The 20128-nt window shown below is 35.2% G+C and overlaps 3 protein-coding genes, 1 long non-coding RNA gene and 1 pseudogene across 5 annotated transcripts; 3 read left to right on the top strand and 2 right to left on the bottom strand.

Annotated features, from left to right (window-relative positions):
• The first annotated feature begins 1969 nt into the window (after positions 1-1969).
• Positions 1970-4222, top strand: LOC140975017 (purple acid phosphatase 3-like; annotated as a pseudogene).
• LOC140975688 (UV-B-induced protein At3g17800, chloroplastic-like) lies at positions 3857-6641 on the bottom strand. 2 transcript variants are annotated; one of them, XM_073439542.1, is made up of 4 exons: positions 6269-6641; positions 5630-5928; positions 4555-5435; positions 3857-3981 (listed from the first exon to the last, which is right to left on the bottom strand). In XM_073439542.1, the coding sequence occupies exons 1-3, from the start codon at positions 6392-6394 to the stop codon at positions 4598-4600; spliced, it is 1263 nt and encodes a 420-aa protein (XP_073295643.1). In that variant the 5' UTR covers positions 6395-6641; the 3' UTR covers positions 3857-3981; positions 4555-4597. The 2 variants fall into 2 exon arrangements, with proteins under 2 accessions (XP_073295643.1, XP_073295642.1); XM_073439541.1 differs by lacking the exon at positions 3857-3981 and having other exon boundaries at positions 4487-5435; positions 6269-6640.
• An 858-nt stretch (positions 6642-7499) lies between these two features.
• On the top strand, positions 7500-8363 carry LOC140975686 (uncharacterized). Its single transcript, XR_012175024.1, has 2 exons — positions 7500-7832; positions 7942-8363. It is a non-coding gene; the product is annotated as an uncharacterized lncRNA (long non-coding RNA).
• A 2050-nt stretch (positions 8364-10413) lies between these two features.
• Positions 10414-16970, top strand: LOC140975684 (extra-large guanine nucleotide-binding protein 3-like). The gene is made up of 8 exons (XM_073439539.1): positions 10414-11397; positions 11537-11674; positions 12497-12601; positions 12697-12882; positions 13597-13771; positions 14606-14850; positions 15110-15279; positions 15373-16970. Exons 1-8 carry the CDS (start codon positions 10510-10512, stop codon positions 15956-15958), a joined length of 2493 nt encoding a protein of 830 aa, XP_073295640.1. The 5' UTR covers positions 10414-10509; the 3' UTR covers positions 15959-16970.
• LOC140975685 (uncharacterized) lies at positions 16682-18403 on the bottom strand. The gene is made up of 4 exons (XM_073439540.1): positions 18066-18403; positions 17849-17931; positions 17064-17119; positions 16682-16969 (listed from the first exon to the last, which is right to left on the bottom strand). Exons 1-4 carry the CDS (start codon positions 18235-18237, stop codon positions 16891-16893), a joined length of 390 nt encoding a protein of 129 aa, XP_073295641.1. The 5' UTR covers positions 18238-18403; the 3' UTR covers positions 16682-16890.
• Positions 18404-20128: the final 1725 nt, after the last annotated feature.

The following is a 20128-nucleotide window of genomic DNA, read 5'->3' as shown; positions in this document are numbered from 1 at the left end:
ATTGTGTTTTCTCGGCTCTTGGAAACCTGCACACATACTTAATTCCTCATTTTGTCAGTAATATATAGACCTTTCACGAGCATGATTAGTTATTACTTTACCTTAGATGATCAATTGTTTTATGAGTTTCTTGATTCTGATCAGTTAATTAATTTTCTCGTGCTTTTGATTACAGCTCCGCTCATTCAACACCTGCCCTCTCATCACTGGAAAAGCAGGACGTGGTCATGATGCTTATCCATAAATCAACAGTATGTGTATTTTCTTCTCGCCATTCTTGTTCTTTAACTTCAGTTTTTGTTGACTGTAATTTAATTATCTCATTCACAGCAACTATATATAGGTTCATGACACTCATACAAGCTATGTCAATTCAAGAATTCAACAACCAAAGGATTTTGCTGTTGTTGAAGCGCAGCAAGACGGCTACATGACGAGTTATAGAATTTTCAACTTCCCATTTGGGAATTATCTTTTCTATGTGATTCAGACACGGGCAGAACTCGATGGTTAGCTTGGTGAGATTCTGTCAACTAACAACCCGTAGGCGGAAAAAAAAACCTGATTTAAGCTTCTTGTTAAATCTCGCGATATTTTCGTGAACTTTCTCATGCACTGATGAGCAAGCATACCTGGAATTGAAGATGCAGTTGAGAATTTTATGAACCATCAAAATGCTGAAGTAGAACTTGTAACATCATCACCTGTTCATGCCCAAACAAATAGTTGTTCGCATTTTCTATACCTTCCCATCAAGGATTAATGTGATAATTTGATATACCGTTGTAATATATTCGTAGATATACTTTTTAAAATATTATAATTGTACATAATAACGTAATATTTCATAACTCAGCTGTGATTTTAATATATTGCTTGAGCATGTTGTTTGATAAACTACATGTAAATAAATCACATGTGTAGTGCATACGTAAATAAAAAATAATTTTCTTTTTAGAAATATATATATATAACAAAAAAAAAATTGCTAAAATAATTTTTCACTAATAAATTTATCTAGCGAAACTTCTATTGAACCAAAACTTTGAAACACAATTAATATATTTTTGCTGAAATTTCAAATGAATGATGTTTGAATCTATTCTTGTATATTATTTTTACTTTTGATCGAGTTTAAAGTTCCAAATTTAGTTGATGATAAGTTTTTTTGTCAAAATAAATAGAAGTGCAAGTGTAAAATACACTTAATATATAAAATCATGCTTTTTTGGAAGTTCCAAAAAAAGGTTAATAAATAGAAGTGCAAGTGTAAAATACACTTAATATATAAAATCATGCTTTTTTGGAAGTTCAAAAAAAGGTTATTAGACGATTTTTAACACTATCTTTGATATATACTATAATAAGTTGAGCTTGTTTTGGAAATATGTGTTGAACTCTTAAATTAAAAAACATAGGTTGTTATTCTTAATATATATTTAGAAAGCTTATTATAAAATTTTAAAATTAAATTACTAAAAGATAAAACATACATGTTTATGGGTGTTTTTTTTTAATGGACACAATAAATTTTGTATTAATAAGCCCATCACAAAAAAAAAAATATAAATGTTTATATGATAGACTATAAACTTGGGTAAGACACCTAAAAATTTGAGGTGCCCTTACCTAGTATATATATATAACAAATGCAACAACTGAGGGATGTGATAAATAATGTTATCTTGAACTGTAAACATTGAAAAAAAGAAAGTGGCATTGAATGTCTTTTTCTTCTTTTTATTTTTGAGAGAGGATAGAATTTCTTTTTCAAGAAACAGAAAGAATGGTGTTGGCATTAATAACATATATTTGACTCTTTTCCACTAGCATTTACTGCGAAATGCCAATAAAATACATTAATCAAGAATGATTTCCCCTCTATATTTTTCCCATTTAAACTAGAAAACAGTAGGATTTCTCAGCATCCAAGCAAATCCAATGCTGAAACTCTAAATATTATAGCACAATGATGAAATTAAAGCAGACATATATTGTATTTCTCTGCTGCCGTTCTTGATTGTTTGTCTTTGTATAAGCAAAGGCAGTGTAAAGGCCGCAATTCCAGAAATTTCAACACCCTATCAAAGGTAACAGAACCATAAAGTTTTTGGTGGTAGGGACTGGGGAAGATAAGGAGCTTTAAATCAATCTGAAGTAGCTCGTCAGGTAAAAATTTAAACTCTATTTTACTATATAAAATGAACTCTATATATATATCTATACAGACATGTAGAATAGAAATGGTAACTTGGAAAGCCAAAAGAAACACCAAGCTCACTTTCCTGTGTTTACATATGACAGATGGGAAATATCGGAGCCAAGCTAGGGATAGATTTTATAGTCTCAACAGGTGATAATTTTTACAAAGATGGACTAACAGGGCTTCATGATCCTGCTTTCAAGCAATCATTACCGATATTTACACCGCAAGAAGCCTTTGAAAACCTTGGTATGCAAGTAAGTCATGAGATTATATTGTGACCACCCTCTTCATGCATGTTAAAAATTTCATAATCTTGATTTTGATTCCATTGTTTTCTCATCTTACTTGGTGATTTAGTACTAGGCAACCATGATTATCATGGAAATGTTCAGGCACAACTAAATCCGTTGCTTAAAAGACGCGACTGGAGATGGCATTGCCACAAGTCTTTCATAGTTCAAGCAGGTCTAGAGTCAGGTGAAACTACTCCATACTCTATAAATTCTTTGAACTTTGAAACTACTCAATCACTCAAGAATGGAATTTCTTATTTCTTTGAACTTGAAATTATATTTGAGATTCATGCGATTATTATTTCTCCTTCAGTTCGAAACATGATTAAATCGAAGTAAAAGTTAAGTTCGAGTTGTTTAATATAAAATTTCTTTTTACCTCTGATTTCGCTTCAGACCTCCTGTCTCTCAATGATCCTTCCTGGGGTAGGGATTATTGTGGAAGTCTCTCAATAATTATTTCTAGGTACCCTTCAAATTCCAAGATAGTATTTCTAAAAGCTTATTTTAAGTGCTTCTCGTCTCAACTTCTAACCACGTTAGAAGTTGGATGGTTAGAAGTTGGGAAAAACACTTAAAATAAATTCTTGCATACACTACATAAATATGAAATCAAGTTCAAATCCATGGTTCTCTCTCTACATTTTAATATGGCAAAAACTTGTGTGAGACGGTCTTCACGGGTCGTATTTTGTGAGACAGATCTCTTATTTGGGTCATCCATGAAAAAGTATTATTTTTTATGCTAAGATGATTACTTTTTATTGTGAATATCGGTAGGGTTGATCCGTCTCACAGATAAAAATTCGTGAGACCGTCTCACAAGAGACCTACTCTTTTAATATTTATGTTTTCTTGATTGACCTGTTTCCCCAATGATATTAATAACTACACCAATAATTGGATTCAGGATTTCTGCAAATTTTCTTTGTTGACACATCTCCTTTCGTCAACAAGTACTTTGTAAACCGCCCAGTCAACATGTTCAATTGGAAAGGCGCACTGCCAAGGGACAAATACCTTTCTAACATTTTTAAAGGTTACTTTTCGTTATTTTTTAAATAAAAAGCAATTGAAAGCTGGTTTATAGGAAGCCAAGTTCCCAAGATAAGATCTAAATTTTGTATTCTCACTCCGTAGGATTTAAACACAGCCCTGAAAACATCGAAGGCTCCCTGGAAAATTGTGGTTGGACACCACCCTATAAGAAGAACTTATGCACCAACTCTTGGCTGTTCTACAGGTGAAACATAATAGGTGAATGGTGATTGATTATATGTTGGTCATGAACCCACCTTGGATTTTTCCCAATGTAATATTTGCACTAGGTGTGTGCAGGAAAATAACTTCACATGTCTTCTTTATTTTTCAGGGAAACAAGATTCCTATCTATATAAATGGCCAAATGGGCATGATCACTGTCTACAGCACATAAACAACACTGGAGTGTATGTATTCATCCACAAAAACAATAATTTTAGTCTCTCTACAAATTCATGATGTATTAAGAACTATTTCTTATTATACAGCCCGACTGAGTTTCTGAAAAGTGGAGTGGAAAAATGACATTCATTATGAAAGATACAAGAAAAACCTGAAGTTTTACTACGATGGACAAGGCTTCATGTCAGTTCAACTTACAAGACACAAAGCTTGAGTGGCATTTTATGATGTTTTCGGCCAAACCAAGCATAGTTTCAATATACAGACAAATATCAAATGAGCTCCATGACAAATGTCTCTAAACCCATGTAAACTCAGTCGAATAAGTTGCACGTGGATGTATTATTGGGTTGGGCACATTGTTTGGATTGAACTGTTAAGAATTGTTTCAGTGAATATGAATCTCATATTAACTACTTCATAAAAGTTGAACGCAAAAAAGAGATTCCAGTGAATTTAACAGGCATTCCAGTAACAACAAGTGAATTCCAACACAACTATACTACAACCGTTGGATAATCGTTTATGTGCAGGTATATCAGAGTAAGGAATATTAGAGTGATAGTTTTCCAAAGATAAACATTTGTATAGAGTCTACCGGATTGATGAAACTATATCACAGTTTTCCCTGCCCAGGAAAACAGGAGAACACTGCTTAATTTGCAACAAAATGGTACATGCTATCAATATAGCTTTCAATATCCCAAAGAAAGGAACCAAAAGTCACAGCCTCAAGGACCAGTCTTCTCAGGTCACCAAGACTAATCTCGATTAATTCATCTTGGGAAGAATCAATGGATTCTTGAGGCGAGATGACTATCTCAGGCCTACCAAATAAAGCTTTTGTATGCCTCTCAATGATACTGACAGCTTCTTTAGATCTGATGGTTGCATACCTCTGAAGTGTCTCACCATCATATGACATGACATAAGTTCGCAATCTAGATGGCTTTATCCCGCTGAAGCCTCTAGCACCAGCACCACCGTCCCATGATGACACTTCTGAGTGGGTTTGACTATTTCCAAAAGACTCATCTCTGCTTGTGCCACCAGGTTTCATCTCCTCTGTTATAACTTCTTGTCTATTAATCTCTTCATCATCAATACCCTGTGGGAGAATTCTCATCGTCTTCTCCAACTGAAACCTCTTATCAATACGTTTAAGGAAATATCCATACATAACTGACGCTGCATATAACTGACCAATCCTTAGTTTGCCTTGTTGAACTATTGAGTCAGAATCACCAAGTCGATTTCCAAGGACGAGAACCAGATGGTTCTGTATCATCTCATATGCTTCAGCAGAGTGAAGATGTTCCAGCTTCTCTTCTTGACTGGGACAGGTATCAACTTGACCAGTATGGTTAGGAGACAATTGGGTAATTGAGGGTATCAAAGGTACATCAGCATCCATGAATTTCTGCACCACCAATGCATACAATATCTCTTCCACAGCCTTTTTCCTTTCATTGGATTTCACCTCTGCAATTCTCCTAAACACATTAAAAAGTCCCATCAAACTATTAATACTAACTCATTAAAATGCAATTTCCAATTACACAAAACAACAAGTTAAACCATGATTCAGCGCACTTGAAAAACTCATGGAAGATTTAGAAATCCAAAAGTCTCAAACTTTACAGAGTTTAAATGTTTGCTGGCTAGTAAAAATACATCTATTGCTAACCTGTACAAAACTAATTCAGACCCAGATGTAGATGGCTCTTCCTTGTCTCTCTCAGATTCGCGATCTAACTGAAGCTGTTTGAGCTGCTGCTCCGCTGCTGCAACTACAAGATGCGGGTGGTTTCTTAAAATCTGACAGAGAAGCTGACCGACTGGAGACTCCATCTGAAGTGGAGCAACAGGACCATGTGAACTGTCAGAATTAGAAGGTTGCATAGACGCTCTAATTGCATTAACCTTTTTGTTCACAAGACCCAATTTTCTGTTGCCACACTTCATACGAGAAATCCACTGTCTTTGCTGCGACACGCCAACCCAATATGAATAAGCAAACTTTTAGAAAATTACTACAGATTCAAGCCAAAATTTGAACAAATCCAAAGTCTACTAGTTCATCAAATGAGTCAAGGAGACCGTTAATCATCTCACTTAAACAGCTCATCAATTCACAAAACTTCAAAAACGAGCTCTCAAAAGATTGAATATTTCTGAATCCACACAGTCAATCATGTATTCATGTTTGCCTATGATTCAAATATCTCAAAATAAATAATCAAATTCAAAAAAACAACAATAATACGTGATCAAACAATTTTTTTAAAAAAAATAAATTCAAACATGAAGACAAAAAGATCATTACCTGATTCCAAGAACCGGCGAGCATGGGTTTGGACTCAACCCGATTCGACAGTGATCGAGCAACCGAATCACAAGGCATGAAGGAAAAATTGCTGCAAGAACACTGAAGAGCCGCCACTGATTCCATCTTCAACCACCAACCCCACCAAAAAGATCGATCAACAACGCTCAACAGCAACAAAGAAACGAACACAAAAAAAGGGAATTGAACAGCGAAACACAACGCGAACAAGAAGCTCGGATCAGATTAAAGTAAGAAATATATTTTGATCAGCTGGTTCTGTCGACTATAACAAAATCAATGCACGCACGCAAGATTTCGTTGAAGGTGGAAAGTTGAAACGAATTTGGCTTCTCCATCTTTGTGTCGGTTTTATGAGGTCAGGTGTCCGATAAATTTTTTGGTTTTTTTTTTTTTTAAATTTTATAAAATGATAATTAAATTAATTGAATAATATAATAAAATCATGACAAAAATTTGTGTGAGAGGATCTCACGGGTCGTGAGACGGATCTCTTATTTGGGTCATCCATAAAAAATTACTACTTCTTAGCACTAAGAGTATTACTTTTTATTGTGAATATGGGTAGGGTTAACCCGTCTCACAGATTAAGATCCGTGAGACGGTCTCAAATGAGACCCATTCTAAAATCATCCGAAAAAATATTGATAATAATGTTTTAATATTTGTGACTATATTAACATTTATTTGCATATTCTATTTTTCCCTTATTAATCCATACACAGAAAACACAAAATAAGAGCTCGAAGGGCACTAGTCCCTTCATCCTCGACCTCCTTGAAAATGATTTTGTCATAAACAATTCATAGACTTTGTTTAAAAAAAAAAAAATAGGTCTTTAATAAGACGGTCTCACGATATTTATTCGTGAGACGGATCAATCATGTCAATATTTACAATAAAAATTAATATATTTGACATAAAAAGTAATATTTTTTCGTGGATGACCCATATAGAATATCTGTTTCACAAAATTGATCAGTGAAACCGTCTCACATGAATTTTTGTGTTAAAAAAATCTACTCGACTGCATATATATAACCCGAGTCACGATAGTGCTTGACGAAAAACAATTAAAATTTTAACAAAATCAATTCCGCCATTTTCACTTTCATTGGGCTTTTTCCAACAATCCAATTTGGTTTCGATGGGTATCATAGTGATCGTGGGCTCGATCCATAGGCCCAGTCCATTCTGCTTTCTCCCCCTTCCCTCGTCTTCTTTCTCCCTACGTGCTCGAATCTCAACACGAATTTCACTCCCATTTTTCTCCGAAAAAATTCAGAATATTACTGAAAATTAATCGAAAAATCCTGTGATTGGGGAGATGAAGCTACGGTACGCAATGGAATGTTCGTCAAATCAGAATCGAAGCATGTGAGGCACAAGCACTGCTGAAGAGGGATGGTTTCGACGTGGCGTCGTACGTCACCGGGCAGCACGTTAAGCTCCCTGGACCTTCTCTCAGAGAACCAAATGTGTACGATTTCGGAACCCACTATAAGCACATGCTCGATGATCTTCGTCGAAAAGACCCCGACTTGTAAGACTTCCACTAATCACTTGCTGATTTCCTTCGATTGTTTTTAGTTGGTGCCTTTTTTTATTTTTGTTTACTGTGAGTTTTTTGAGTGGATTACTGTTTGTATTAGCTTTGGAACGAAAGTTATTTGAGTGATGACAAAACAAGGATGCAGATGTTGCCATTCTGGTTGGGTTAGTACAGTTGAATCTTCACATTAGTTTTGAATTTGTCACCAGTTTTCTCATGGAATTGCATAGATGGGCAGCAGGTATCGAAGAAACGGAAGACTGCCTATGCTCAAGAGGAACGTAGGAGTGAAAACTGCCCCCTCAGTGTTGGCAAGAAAATGCATCTGATGGTGTCTTTGATGTCGTACTTACATTTGAAGAAAAAGTTTTCGATATGGTTGTTGAAGGTTTGCTTGTCTACTATCTTCTTTTGCTGAAATTCAGTGATATATTGCATAGGGTGTAATTTTTGGATTCCGTTAGTTGGAAACCTATGATGTCTTTGTTACTGCTGAATTCTATACTTGCGTTGTTGCTTCAATATCCAAGTCATGTGAAAAAATTGTGGTCTAGATTTTCTTTGGTTTTGTTGCAAAGTAGTTTTGCGATTCCTTTTTGTGTAACAAAGGCCACTTTGGATATAAAATCAATCAGATTGAAAACTTACTTCATGCAGCGTGCCTTTTTTAATTGTTTTTGTAAGAGCTGATGCAGATTTGTGTTTGGATATGAAAATAATACTATAATAGTGAGAATGGGTTTTTTCTTTCCTTTTTAAACGAGAAGTTGAAACTATGAAAGCTACATTTTGTGACTTCAGGATTGACTCTTTTTAATCATGATTTTAAATTCATTCTGTTTTAGTGATAGAACTTAGAAGTGACAGTATCGGTGAGATGAGATCGGATGGGATTGAAATATCAAGGTTGAAGTGGATCAAAACATGATAAAAAGCGTTTTAGCTCATATAATGTCATTGCATTTAAGTATGTAGCATGGGTGAAATGTTCATGACACTGAATAAAACTCATCAACTAGCATTGCGAGTTCTGGGCTATAGGCAATGTTCTTGTTCAACCACAGTCAGTGAATTAGCTCTCAGCTGATGTTAAGTAGCTTGCTAGTTATGTGTGTGTGTGTGTGTCTATATATATATATATATATTTTTTTTTTTATATATGTGTGTGTGTGCGCGCGCGCGTGTACAGCACTTGCATAAACTGGTTGTCCTTGAAAAACACTGCAGATATACGTAACAGAAATCATGTGCTTATGAAGCTTGTTTTAGTAATCAATCTAAAAGTAAAAGATAACCACTAGGGGGCAGCTACAGGTGGTCGCCTTGCTTTACAATTATGCCAATAGGTATGCATACTTTTCTTGTCTACTCAATAAAATCGTCGGTATACCGAACATTCGACTGCTTATCAGTGACACAACCGTATGTATGCAGTTTGTAATAATAAAACACTGTTGTGAAATTATTTGACAATCTATTTCACTTGTCAATAATTTCGATTCTTTGAATAAAGCAATGTTATGTTTGGCTTGTTTTTTTTGGGTTTAAGCTGGTGGGAGGAAGTGCTCAAATATTTCCAAGTTCGATTTTTTTTTTCCTGAAAAAAGTTGATATTCATGTCGATGGAATTTAGTGAATGTGTGTTTTTTTAAGGAATGGGGACAGACTTGGCATGTGAATCTAATTGGACAAACATTCTTGATATATAAGAGAAAATATTTTTTAAAATATTGATCCATTGCGTTGGTATTTCTTGTTAGAATCGATACTAAATAACAAATCATCAAAGGAAAAATTAATAATAATATTTTTTTATAAAATTTATAATAATCCATCGTTTTTTTAACTTATTTATGTTCTCTCGATATATAGATTTTGCTGCATGATTTTTCTCCGGCTCTAATTTGGGTTGTAAAATGTAAAAATGTTTAAATTATCACATTTAAATTTTAGAGTAGGTCTCTTGTGAGACGGTCTCATTAATCTTTATCTGTGAGACGAGTCAATCCTACCGATATCATAAAAAAATAATATTTTTTCATGGATGATCCAAATAAGATACACGTCTCACAAAATACAACATGTGAGATCTTCTCACACAAATTTTTGTCTAAATTTTATCCACGAGTAAATACGAGTTTACATGCACATTGTTGAACTCGAGTGTTAGTATAATAATATTGAACAAAAACTCTTGAAATAACTGTAATAATGATTAAATATCATATTTGAAGAAGCTCATCGGTAAAATATTAATTTTTTATATATAAAAAATAAATTAACGTGACAAACATAAATTTTTAGTATAAAAATATAGTATCTTAAAATGTCACCCACATATTTGTAACATTTCAAATATTTGCAAAGTTATTATTTAAAAAATAAATAACGAGGATTTTAAGTCCAACTATATACTAAATTAAACCAAACAAAGCCACTGAAATTCTAATCTGGTTTTAAAAAAAAATTCAATTGATGACGTTAAAAATAGGCGACATGACGTCATGAAAACTACGTTATGTTATTATATTTGCCTTTTTACTCGGTTTCCATATTTTTCTCAACAAAACCAACCTAAACAGCACGTAACGTATAGTGTGTCATCTCCGTGTTCATGTATCTTTTTCGATCGTTTCAAAACCTCCATTTTCACGAATAAAGCTCACTAATGGCGGCTCCAGGAGCGGGGGAACCGGAGCTCAATTCGTGGGAAGAGCTGCTAAGAAAGATGCTGCCGGAAGGTGCTCCATTGCCAGACGAAGAGCACCTTGACTACTCAATATCCGTGGATTATAAAGGCCCTTCTCCGTTTTACCAGCGGCCGATCAAACACATTCATCCAAAAACGAAATTCACTAGCTTCTCCAAAAGGGCACTCTCTCTCACTCCAAAAAATGCCGCCTTTTGGAGATCCCATTCCAGTTCTGATTCGACGGATGTGTATGATAAACGGCTGAGTGTCAGCTCTGTGGCGTTTGACGAATCTGAGGACGAGAGCTTCGAAGATAGAGTTGAGATTTTTTGTGAGAGTTGTGATCGTGAGAATCCCGCGTGTTCTGATGATGGGGAAATGGAACGCAAAGATGATGGGAAAAAAGAAATGGAACGCAAAGATTGTGTTTTGCGCGGTGAAAGCAGGGGGAGAGGATGTGGCAGGTGTGGGAAGAGGAAGAATGGGCTTTTCATGGAAATGGAGGAGTGCATGGTCTGTGGAGCGGAATACTGTATGAAGTGTGTTTTGAAGGCGATGGGGGTCATGTCGGAGGGGAGAAAGTGCGTGGGTTGTATTGGGAATCCCATAGATGAGGCGAAGAGGGGAAAATTGGGTACGTGTTCAAGGGCTTTGGCGAGGGTCTGTGGTCAATCTGAGATCAAGCTGATAATGCTGTCGGAGAGGGAATGCAAGGCAAATCAGGTGAGGCCGGAGCAGGTAATTGTTAATGGGAGGCCATTGAACGAAGAGGAGCTGACGGAACTGTTGGCATGTAGATTCCCGCCTAAGGATTTGAAACCGGGGAGGTATTGGTATGATAAAGAATCTGGGCTTTGGGGGAAGGTGAAGAAAACTATTTTTGACGCTTGATTATTTGCAATTTTCTTTTCTATTCTTCCTCTTCCTCATTTTTTTTCTCATTTTTTTTAAAGTTGAAAGCTTCAAGATTGTCTGTTTGATGGTTATTTATTGTTTTGTGCAGGAGGGTGAGAAGCCGAGCAGTATCATTTGTTCTAGATTAGATGTTGGAGGCAAGTTACAGGTTGATGCAAGCAAAGGTAATACACGTGTTTACATGAATGGACGTGAGATCACCAGAGTTGAGCTCAGAATCTTGAAGGTAAAGTTTAGCAAAATGCAAAAATTATGTTCATATAGGCATCTCAGTTTTGTAGCATCTTTAAATTATCGACGTACTCTTTAAGCACTTCTTGTGGATTTATGGTTAAGGGGATTCTATACAATATTTATTGATATAATTTTTGCTCAAAGAATTTCACATCAGAATGTGGTTCCAAGGCTGTTGGGTGCCTTAATTCTCCTAACGTCTTTAAAAACATTGATTATGATACTGAAGTAGAATTTTCTGAATGAATGGAAAAATAACTGGGTACATGCGGAATAGACTTGAAATTGTGGGGTCCCCTTCTTGTTGGCGGTAAAATTAGATTGATGTTCCTGCCAAATTGATTTCAGTGTGGTTGAATTTGGACCAAAGGAAGAAGTTAAAGGAATATAGAAAAGCCCTTCATTTGGAAAATTAGCCTATGATGTGGACTTTCAGTCTGCCAGAGCTAACCACTTCAACCAGCAGCAAATGTTTTAACCGATGTCCCAGGAAACTGCTTCCAAAGTATAGTTGGAAACTTTGAAATCTATAGTGATCGTATGCTGTTAATCATACTATCCATAGTGTTCCCCCTTGGGAATTTTACATGCATGTTCCCAGTAACTTGTGGCTAGTTGCTATCATCATTTGAGTATGTTCTCTATTTTGTAATTTCCAAGTAAGAAAATATTGAATTCATTTTCTAGTTGTAGCATTTATGATATTAGCAAAAATATCAGTGGAGTTATAGGAAACCTCCTTTTCTACAAATAATATGATTCATTTTGTCTTTCAAAGACAATAATTGATGAGCCTGTATTATCTTTTTTCAAGGTGGCCAACGTGCAATGCCCTCGTGATACACGCTTTTGGCTCTATGAGGATGGATCCTACGAGGAAGAAGGTCAAAATAACATTAAAGGATGCATATGGCGAAAGGTTCTTCTGTACTATAAAACATTAACTTTTTTTTCTATTTGGTGGTTTAATATTGGTTCAGCTGAAGAGTTTGAATTGGGTTTTTTGTTAGGCAGGCTTCAATTCGTTTCCTTTGCTCGCTGTTTTCACTGCCTGTACCATCTGAAAGCCCTCATTGTGCAAAAGGACAACCTGCTTCGTTTTCAGCTAGGTTGTTGTCTGAGAATATGGAGCAATCTAATGTCCATAATCTTTTTCTTCTTGGATTAGAAGGTTCTGGGACAGAAACCATTTTCAAGCTGGTAAAAAGCACGAACTTTTATCCTTAGTCTCTAAAAGGCATTGTGTGATTACCTCAACGAACACTTGTGTTTGACGCCTTTCTTAAAATATGGATATCTGACAATTATATATATATATATATATATATCCAATCATATTCTAAACATCCGGTAACCTGTGGCATGTAATTCTTTTTTTGGATGAATACTCGTAACTCAAATTAACTTCACAAAACCTGTGTTTCTTACATATATGCATGGGCCTATGTATGTACACTTGCACACATGCATGCCTCTCTACTTCATAGTTCTTTTGTTCTTTGCCTAGAGGCTAGAAATATACATCTGGATTCTGCTGCATGGTTCTTTTGTTGTTTGTTATTGTCTGGATTCCAGAGATCGCATCAATAATGTGTATGACTCCATGATTCTTCTCAAAACTTTTTACTGGAAGTTGGTGTGATTGCAACTAGGCAAGTTTCTTGATGTGGTGGTTAAGCATTGGTGATATGATTATGAGCCTTTTTGTTATTGCTTTTACTTCATGACTTCTTTGGCAGCATCCACTTATTCAGAGCTTAAGTTGATAATTTATTACTGGCCCAAGGCATATTAAAATACCATATTATCTTTGCAGTCCGTCGGTGGCATGGTTCAGACCTCTTCCCAAAGATTATACAATTACATTTTAATCTAATTTACTCTATTATTGTCTGTTTTCATTTCCTGTGGCAGGTCAAGTTTATATACACAAACAAATTCACTGCTGGAGAGTTGTTGAACATGAAGCTAATAATTCAAAGTAACATTTACAGATATCTCTGTATCTTACTTGAAGGGAGAGAGCATTTTGAAGAAGAGGCCTTGAATAAAGAGTCTTCTGGTCTGGCTGCTGATAGGTCTGCGCCAGGTTGGAACTTTGGTGTTAATCACTTCTTTCTTAGGTTTGAAATGATATTTTGTGTTAAAAATATTATTTAGATTCTCAAGGGAATCATACACAATGCTTAAGTCTCACGTGAAACGTTTCTAGAGCTCATCCTACAATCTCTCAAAAGCCCTATTCTCTACACTTGCTGGTTTAGAATGTCCAGTATATTATTTAGAGTAGGGAAGAGTTGCCGTCAGTAAATTGAAGGCGTATTATCAATAGTTGAAAATCCTTTCCCTCTCTTTTTCTCACAAGTGAGTCTTAATATCTCAAACAAGCCGCCAAATCTCCCGAGTAGACTGAAAATTATGATGAGTTGACTCTCTCTACGTACCAAGATGGTGTTTTGGCTATTTTTTAGATTTTCAGCATGCGCACGAGTTGCAAAGAATATAGCATACTACTAAGTGTGAAGATGTTTCACTTGAGCCTATACACATGCCTGTCGAACGATTCTCACAGAACAAAGACTTGGCCATATTTTTCTAACCATATCAAACGTGTGCTCTATGGATTTCCATTATCTTATATGGCTTTGTTTTTTGTGTATTTTGTTGGACACAGAACAAAGAATTGGCCATATTTTTCTAACCATATCAAACGTGTGCTCTATGGATTTCCATTATCTTATATGGCTTTGTTTTATGTGTATTTTGTTGGACCGGTTTAAAAAAATGAACATCACTTTTGGCATCTGTGGACAGAACTCAAGTCAAATTATCGTGTTTGCCATTGTTTTTCTTCAAGTACCTGGTTTCCATTGTTTTTTTTACCAGTGCCAGTCGTTTTAAGAAAGGATTTAATTGCTGTCAGGTGAAAGTGAAAATGACATGAGCAGGGAGTGCATGTATTCTGTTAACCAGAAAATCAAGCAGTTCTCTGATGGGTTATTAGATATAATGGCTGCTGGAGATATAGACACTTATTTCCCCACCTATGCTCGTGAACATGCTTCTTTCATAGATGAAATTTGGAAGGATCCTGCCATTCAGGAAACTTACAAAAGAAGGGAAGAACTACAGGTTCTTCCTGATGTTGCTAAATATTTCTTAGACCGGGTATGACTTACTTAACTAAAATGATGTCTTGTATTCTCAATTCATACTAACATACTCCTTACTGTTATAATTCAGAAGGTCATAAATCACAGGGATATTTGGGAAAATGATCTTTTCAACCATGTTTTTTAAAAAATAATCTCTCCGAGTGTAATTGAAACATCAAAACTTTGGTTCTTGCATCAATTTCCAACCACCAAGTTTTTCTGTTAATGCCGTAGAACGAGTTGTGTGACAACATTTAGTTGTTTTTATATAGGTCATCGAGGTATCGAGCGATGAGTATGAACCTTCTGAGAAGGACATATTGTTAGCTGAAGGTGTTACTCCCAGCAATGGCGTTGCATGTATTGAATTCTCATTTGATGATCACAGTGCAATTTCTGAGATCTGTGATGAAAACTCTGTAACCCAAAATTATCTGCCAAAGTAAGACTTAAGAAACCGAATAATTTTGTTAATCAGGAAAATCTCCATCTTACTTGTGTTTACACAAACTATTCTTGATCTCTGTATTCTCAGGTATCAATTGATTCAGCTGAGCTCCAAAGGACTCCAAAGCAACGAAAAACGGCTGGAGATGTTCGAAGGTATGAACGCCATTGTCTTCTGTGTTTCATTAACCGATTACCATCAAGTGTCGATCCAGAGAACCGGTATTCCACACAACAAGATGCTGGAAAACAGAGATTTCCTGGAGAAAATTGTGCGAAATTCTTGTTTTGTGGACACACCCTGCATACTTCTCTTGAACAAATACGATCAATTCCAGGACAAAATCAAAGAGATCCCATTAACAGTTTGTGAATGGTTCAGAGATTTCCATCCATCCAAGAGTAGTAGCAAGAACCATGCCTTGGCACATCAGGCATGTTATCATGTTGCAGTGAAATTCAAGAGGTGGCACAGTTCCGTCACAGGTAGAAAGCTCTATGTTTGGCCTATTCGGGACCTTGACAGAACATCGATTGATGAAGCGTTTAGATATATTCGGGAAATAATAGACTGGGAGGAGAAGAATGGAGAGTTTTATGCCTCGAGTACAGATTCACTTTCAAGTGCAGAATTGAGGTGTTCCTCACGGAATCTCTTAACATTTCCTTCTTAATTTTTCGGTTTGGGGTTAGAGCCTTAGAGGGGCACCTGGTGTTTTTCACAGATACAAGTGTACAAAAGCATTTTATGTACATATAGAGAATTATGAAGCCCATATGAAAGCCTTGTACATGATCATGCGTACACGCACTCTAATACATGAATATCTTACATGCTATCATTGGAAATTTAATTTTGTAAAAATTAATGTATTTGAAGTTAATTAGTTTAAGAAACTGATGTTATCCAACCTAAATTAGTTTGAATTCGAAATTTACTAGCTGAAAGCTCGAAATCAAAATCTAATTTTCTTTTTCAGAAATTTTCTATAAAATTATCAAAAAATGTAGTATTGTGAGAGATTTAAAGTTATTCACCCATTTCTAAAAGTTCAAATTCAACGGGACCTTGACAACTAAAATACAGATCTAAGCTAAAATAGTTTGCAAAGGCCGACTCAATCGCACACATAACAAGACAACCCCTTGGCCAAATTGTTAGTATTCAACACCATTGAGCAGTTTCGGCAATGATGCTAATTACCAGAACTTGAAATTTGGACCATGTATGTCTTCATGGAAGTAATCTTGCATGAAAAAGACCTTAAAAGATTACATTACAGAAAACTTCATCACCTGATATACTCTCAGACTTCGAAGAACTATAGTAATTGTCAAGTAGCTTGTTGTGAATTTTTTGGTGGGAAAAGTGTGCGTAGAGATTCTAATAGCAAGGATATCAGAAACCGAACTTCATAGGTGCAGCACACAGAAAAGCGGTATGAGTAAGTCTGATCCGTGTAGGAAACAGGAATACGCAAGTTACAAAATACATGAAAACTTGGATCAAAGAACTATAATGTCAAGACAAACGTAATCCTCTATGTAGCTAGAAATAACCTCGCATCCACATTATTTGGTTGAAGAGAGTGAATGGGGAAAAAAGCTACTGGTCCTTGTACCTCTTCTCCACTTCTTCCATGCTTTGAATCTCCCTATAATACTTGCAGATACGGAAGATGCACCTGCACAAGCATTTGGAATCAAAGTGTAAATATATAGAAAGGTGATTGCTTGAAGCCTATAATCAAAGACGAGCCGAAATTGCTTTCATTTTACCAATAAAGGAGGCAAGCACCAACGCATAAAACCGCATTCCTCTGAGCCTTGTAGATCTGCATGTCAACACCAACAGAAGAGATATAACAGCGCTCTTGCATGGATGGGCTCACGTCATAACTCAATTTTTTTTTTGGCAGAACCAGAAGGAACATGTTAAAAAGCCAACAGTTCCAGATAGAGATGGAAAACAAAAGGAGTAGGGAAATAAACAAGAAAGCGGGGAGCAAGAACCACATTACAATAGCCACAACACAACTGAAAACAGTTCTTCACACAAACAGTAGAATTAATCCACATTAACTTTCATTTTGACTCGCAACTCTAAAACGTTGTAGGCAAAACTTTTCTTGGAGAAATAAGCAAATCTAGCACATAAACATATTGGAGATCACCAACCCATATGTTGAGGATCCTCAAGTGGTTAAAAAAAATGGCAGCATGAAATACTGAATAAAATTACCAAAACCATTGCTTGAGATAAGTCCCGTGGAAAAACTGATGCATACTTTGGAAACTTTTCATAGGCTATCATGTATATTTGGAAATTCACTACAGCTTCAAGAAAGTTAAACAAGACAGTAACAGAAAAATAAGATATAATTGCCAGGATACTGAAGCAAAAACAGGTTAACAAAAAGGATAACCAAACCACTAACAAGCATGCCTACTCTTTTACGATTCAACTCATGATCTTCGAAATAAGAAATATTAATATTAACCACCAAAAAAATAAAAACATGAACACTACGATTCAGAGAACGAGAAGACAATAAACCACTCACCGATTTCTCGTAGCGATCCCTCTCAGCAGCGGTGCAGACCGCCCCTGTACACACCAACCGATGCTCGTTCTTCCAGTATATATCTAACATCCATCAAAACATTTTCAAGTAACCTACTTTAAATTTCCCCCATTCAGAGCTCAAAACACAAACATTCGATCCGTAAAAACCGAAATCATCCAAACTAATGCCCAAAAAAGTGAAGATGACCACATACCTAGAAGCTGAAAAGCAGCGAAAGGAACAATAAAGAGCGATGGCTGAAGAATAAGCGCGATTAACGATACAATACGAGATTTTATAGCCTTTGGCGACGGTAATGTAAGGATCACAGCAACGAGCGCCTCAGCCGCCACCACGTACGTTAGAATCACCCATTGCAACGCCATTTCTTCTTCAATTCAGTGATTTCAATCTCCAGATTCCTTCGTATTCAGATAAATTTTGAAATTTTTCCTTCGCTCCTTAGGTGAAAACAGTTCATATCAGACTGTTCTCTCTTTATTGATTTTGCTTAATCGGCAAGGTGAAAGAAGATTCTAGCTCATAGGACAGTTGGTCGTTCAATGCTACAACTACTTCAAAATTGCAGTAGCATCCTCTCAAATTCCTTTAATTATATTAGACCCCAGTATTTGATGAAATGTCTCTTGATTTTTCTGCCCTTTTTTTTCTTTTATCAAATTCTGTATTTCTGTCTTAAACTTCATATCTTGATATTAACTTAGCATTTGTAACAATTTATTTTAGAATAGGTCTCTTGTGAGACAGTTTCACGAATCTTTATCTGTGAGACCGGTCAACCCTACCATTATTCACAATAAAAAGTAATATTCTTAGCATAAAAAGTACTACTTTTTCATGTATGATCCAAATAAGAGATCCGTCTCATTAAATATGACTCATGAGACTGTCTCACACAAGTTTTTGTCTATATTTTAAACGATTTCCAACTTTTACGTATAATTTTCAAACTATAATAGTTAGAAAATTGAAAACACTTAAATAAGCTATTACAAACACTCTCTTAAAGATATATAAATTGGATGAATATGGTACAAATATGAAACGTGCTTGGCCAAACCGAGTACCCGCTTCACCCCACCTCAAAACTTGACGATCCAATCCACGATAGATCCGCTAAACAGATATGTAAAAAAAATATTATTCGATATAACTAAGAATAATAAAATGATTTAAATAAATTATTGATTTAATGTATATACGAGAGTTGGTTTATTAAAACATGTTATTTGATCATAAATCATTTTCAACAAAGCAAAAATTTGTATGAGACGGTCTCACGGGTCGTATTTTGTGAGACGGATATCTTATTTGGGTCATCCATGAAAAAATATTATTTTTTATGTTAAAAGTATTACTTCTTATCGTCAATATCGGTAGGACTGACCCGTCTCACATATAAAAATTTGTGAGAACGTACAACTCTTTCATCAATTACTTGATCACAATAAATGACTTTGTTGATAAATTAATTATGCTTTAATAATTAGATACGGAAAGGATAAATATAAATTCTAATTTTTTTATATGAAAATTTTAAATGACACAAACCTTCCACAAGGCCCAATAGCATGATATTAAGCCCATAACCTTTGGGCCGTATAATAAGTCCATTTCGAGTTAATCTAAATTATTATAATATTAATTTCCATATACCTTTGCTTCATAATTTGTAGAATTTTCAAAAACTTTAGATTTTTTAAAAATCCATTGTATACATATAAGTAATCATGAGAGTCTAGATATTAATATATCTGTTGGGTTGCACCATACGTGACGTTTGACTTTTGTATAATTTTAAAAATTTGAGTGGTATCTTTATCACATGTTATAGTTTTTTATTGTCCGATCGTGCATAATTTATATATGTATTTCATACAATTTTGTAGACATAACAATTTTTTTTCATAGGACGATATATTTGTTTTGATTTGAACGATTTCGGTTTTGTGTGTGTGTGTCTATATATATATATCGATTTATAAATTTTGTATGAAAAAATTAACCAATTTTCCTTTAAAAATTTAGGTTATAAATAAATCTGCGAAATTGAAAATATCTTCTTTGTCAGAGTAAGTCTCTTGTGAGACGGTCTCACAAATTTTTTTCTGTGAGACAGGTCAACCCTACCGATAGTCACAATAAAAAGTAATACTCTTAACATAAAAAGTAATATTTTTTATGGATGACTTAAATAAGAGATTCGACCCACGAAATTGATCCGTGAGACCGTTTCATAAGAGTTTTTTGTGTCCT

Source organism: Primulina huaijiensis, chromosome 4 (assembly GCF_012295235.1).
Source record: "Primulina huaijiensis isolate GDHJ02 chromosome 4, ASM1229523v2, whole genome shotgun sequence".
NCBI classification, from domain to species: Eukaryota; Viridiplantae; Streptophyta; class Magnoliopsida; order Lamiales; family Gesneriaceae; genus Primulina; species Primulina huaijiensis.
Note: the sequence above shows the minus strand (reverse complement) of the source record. Positions and strands in the feature narration are given on the sequence as shown.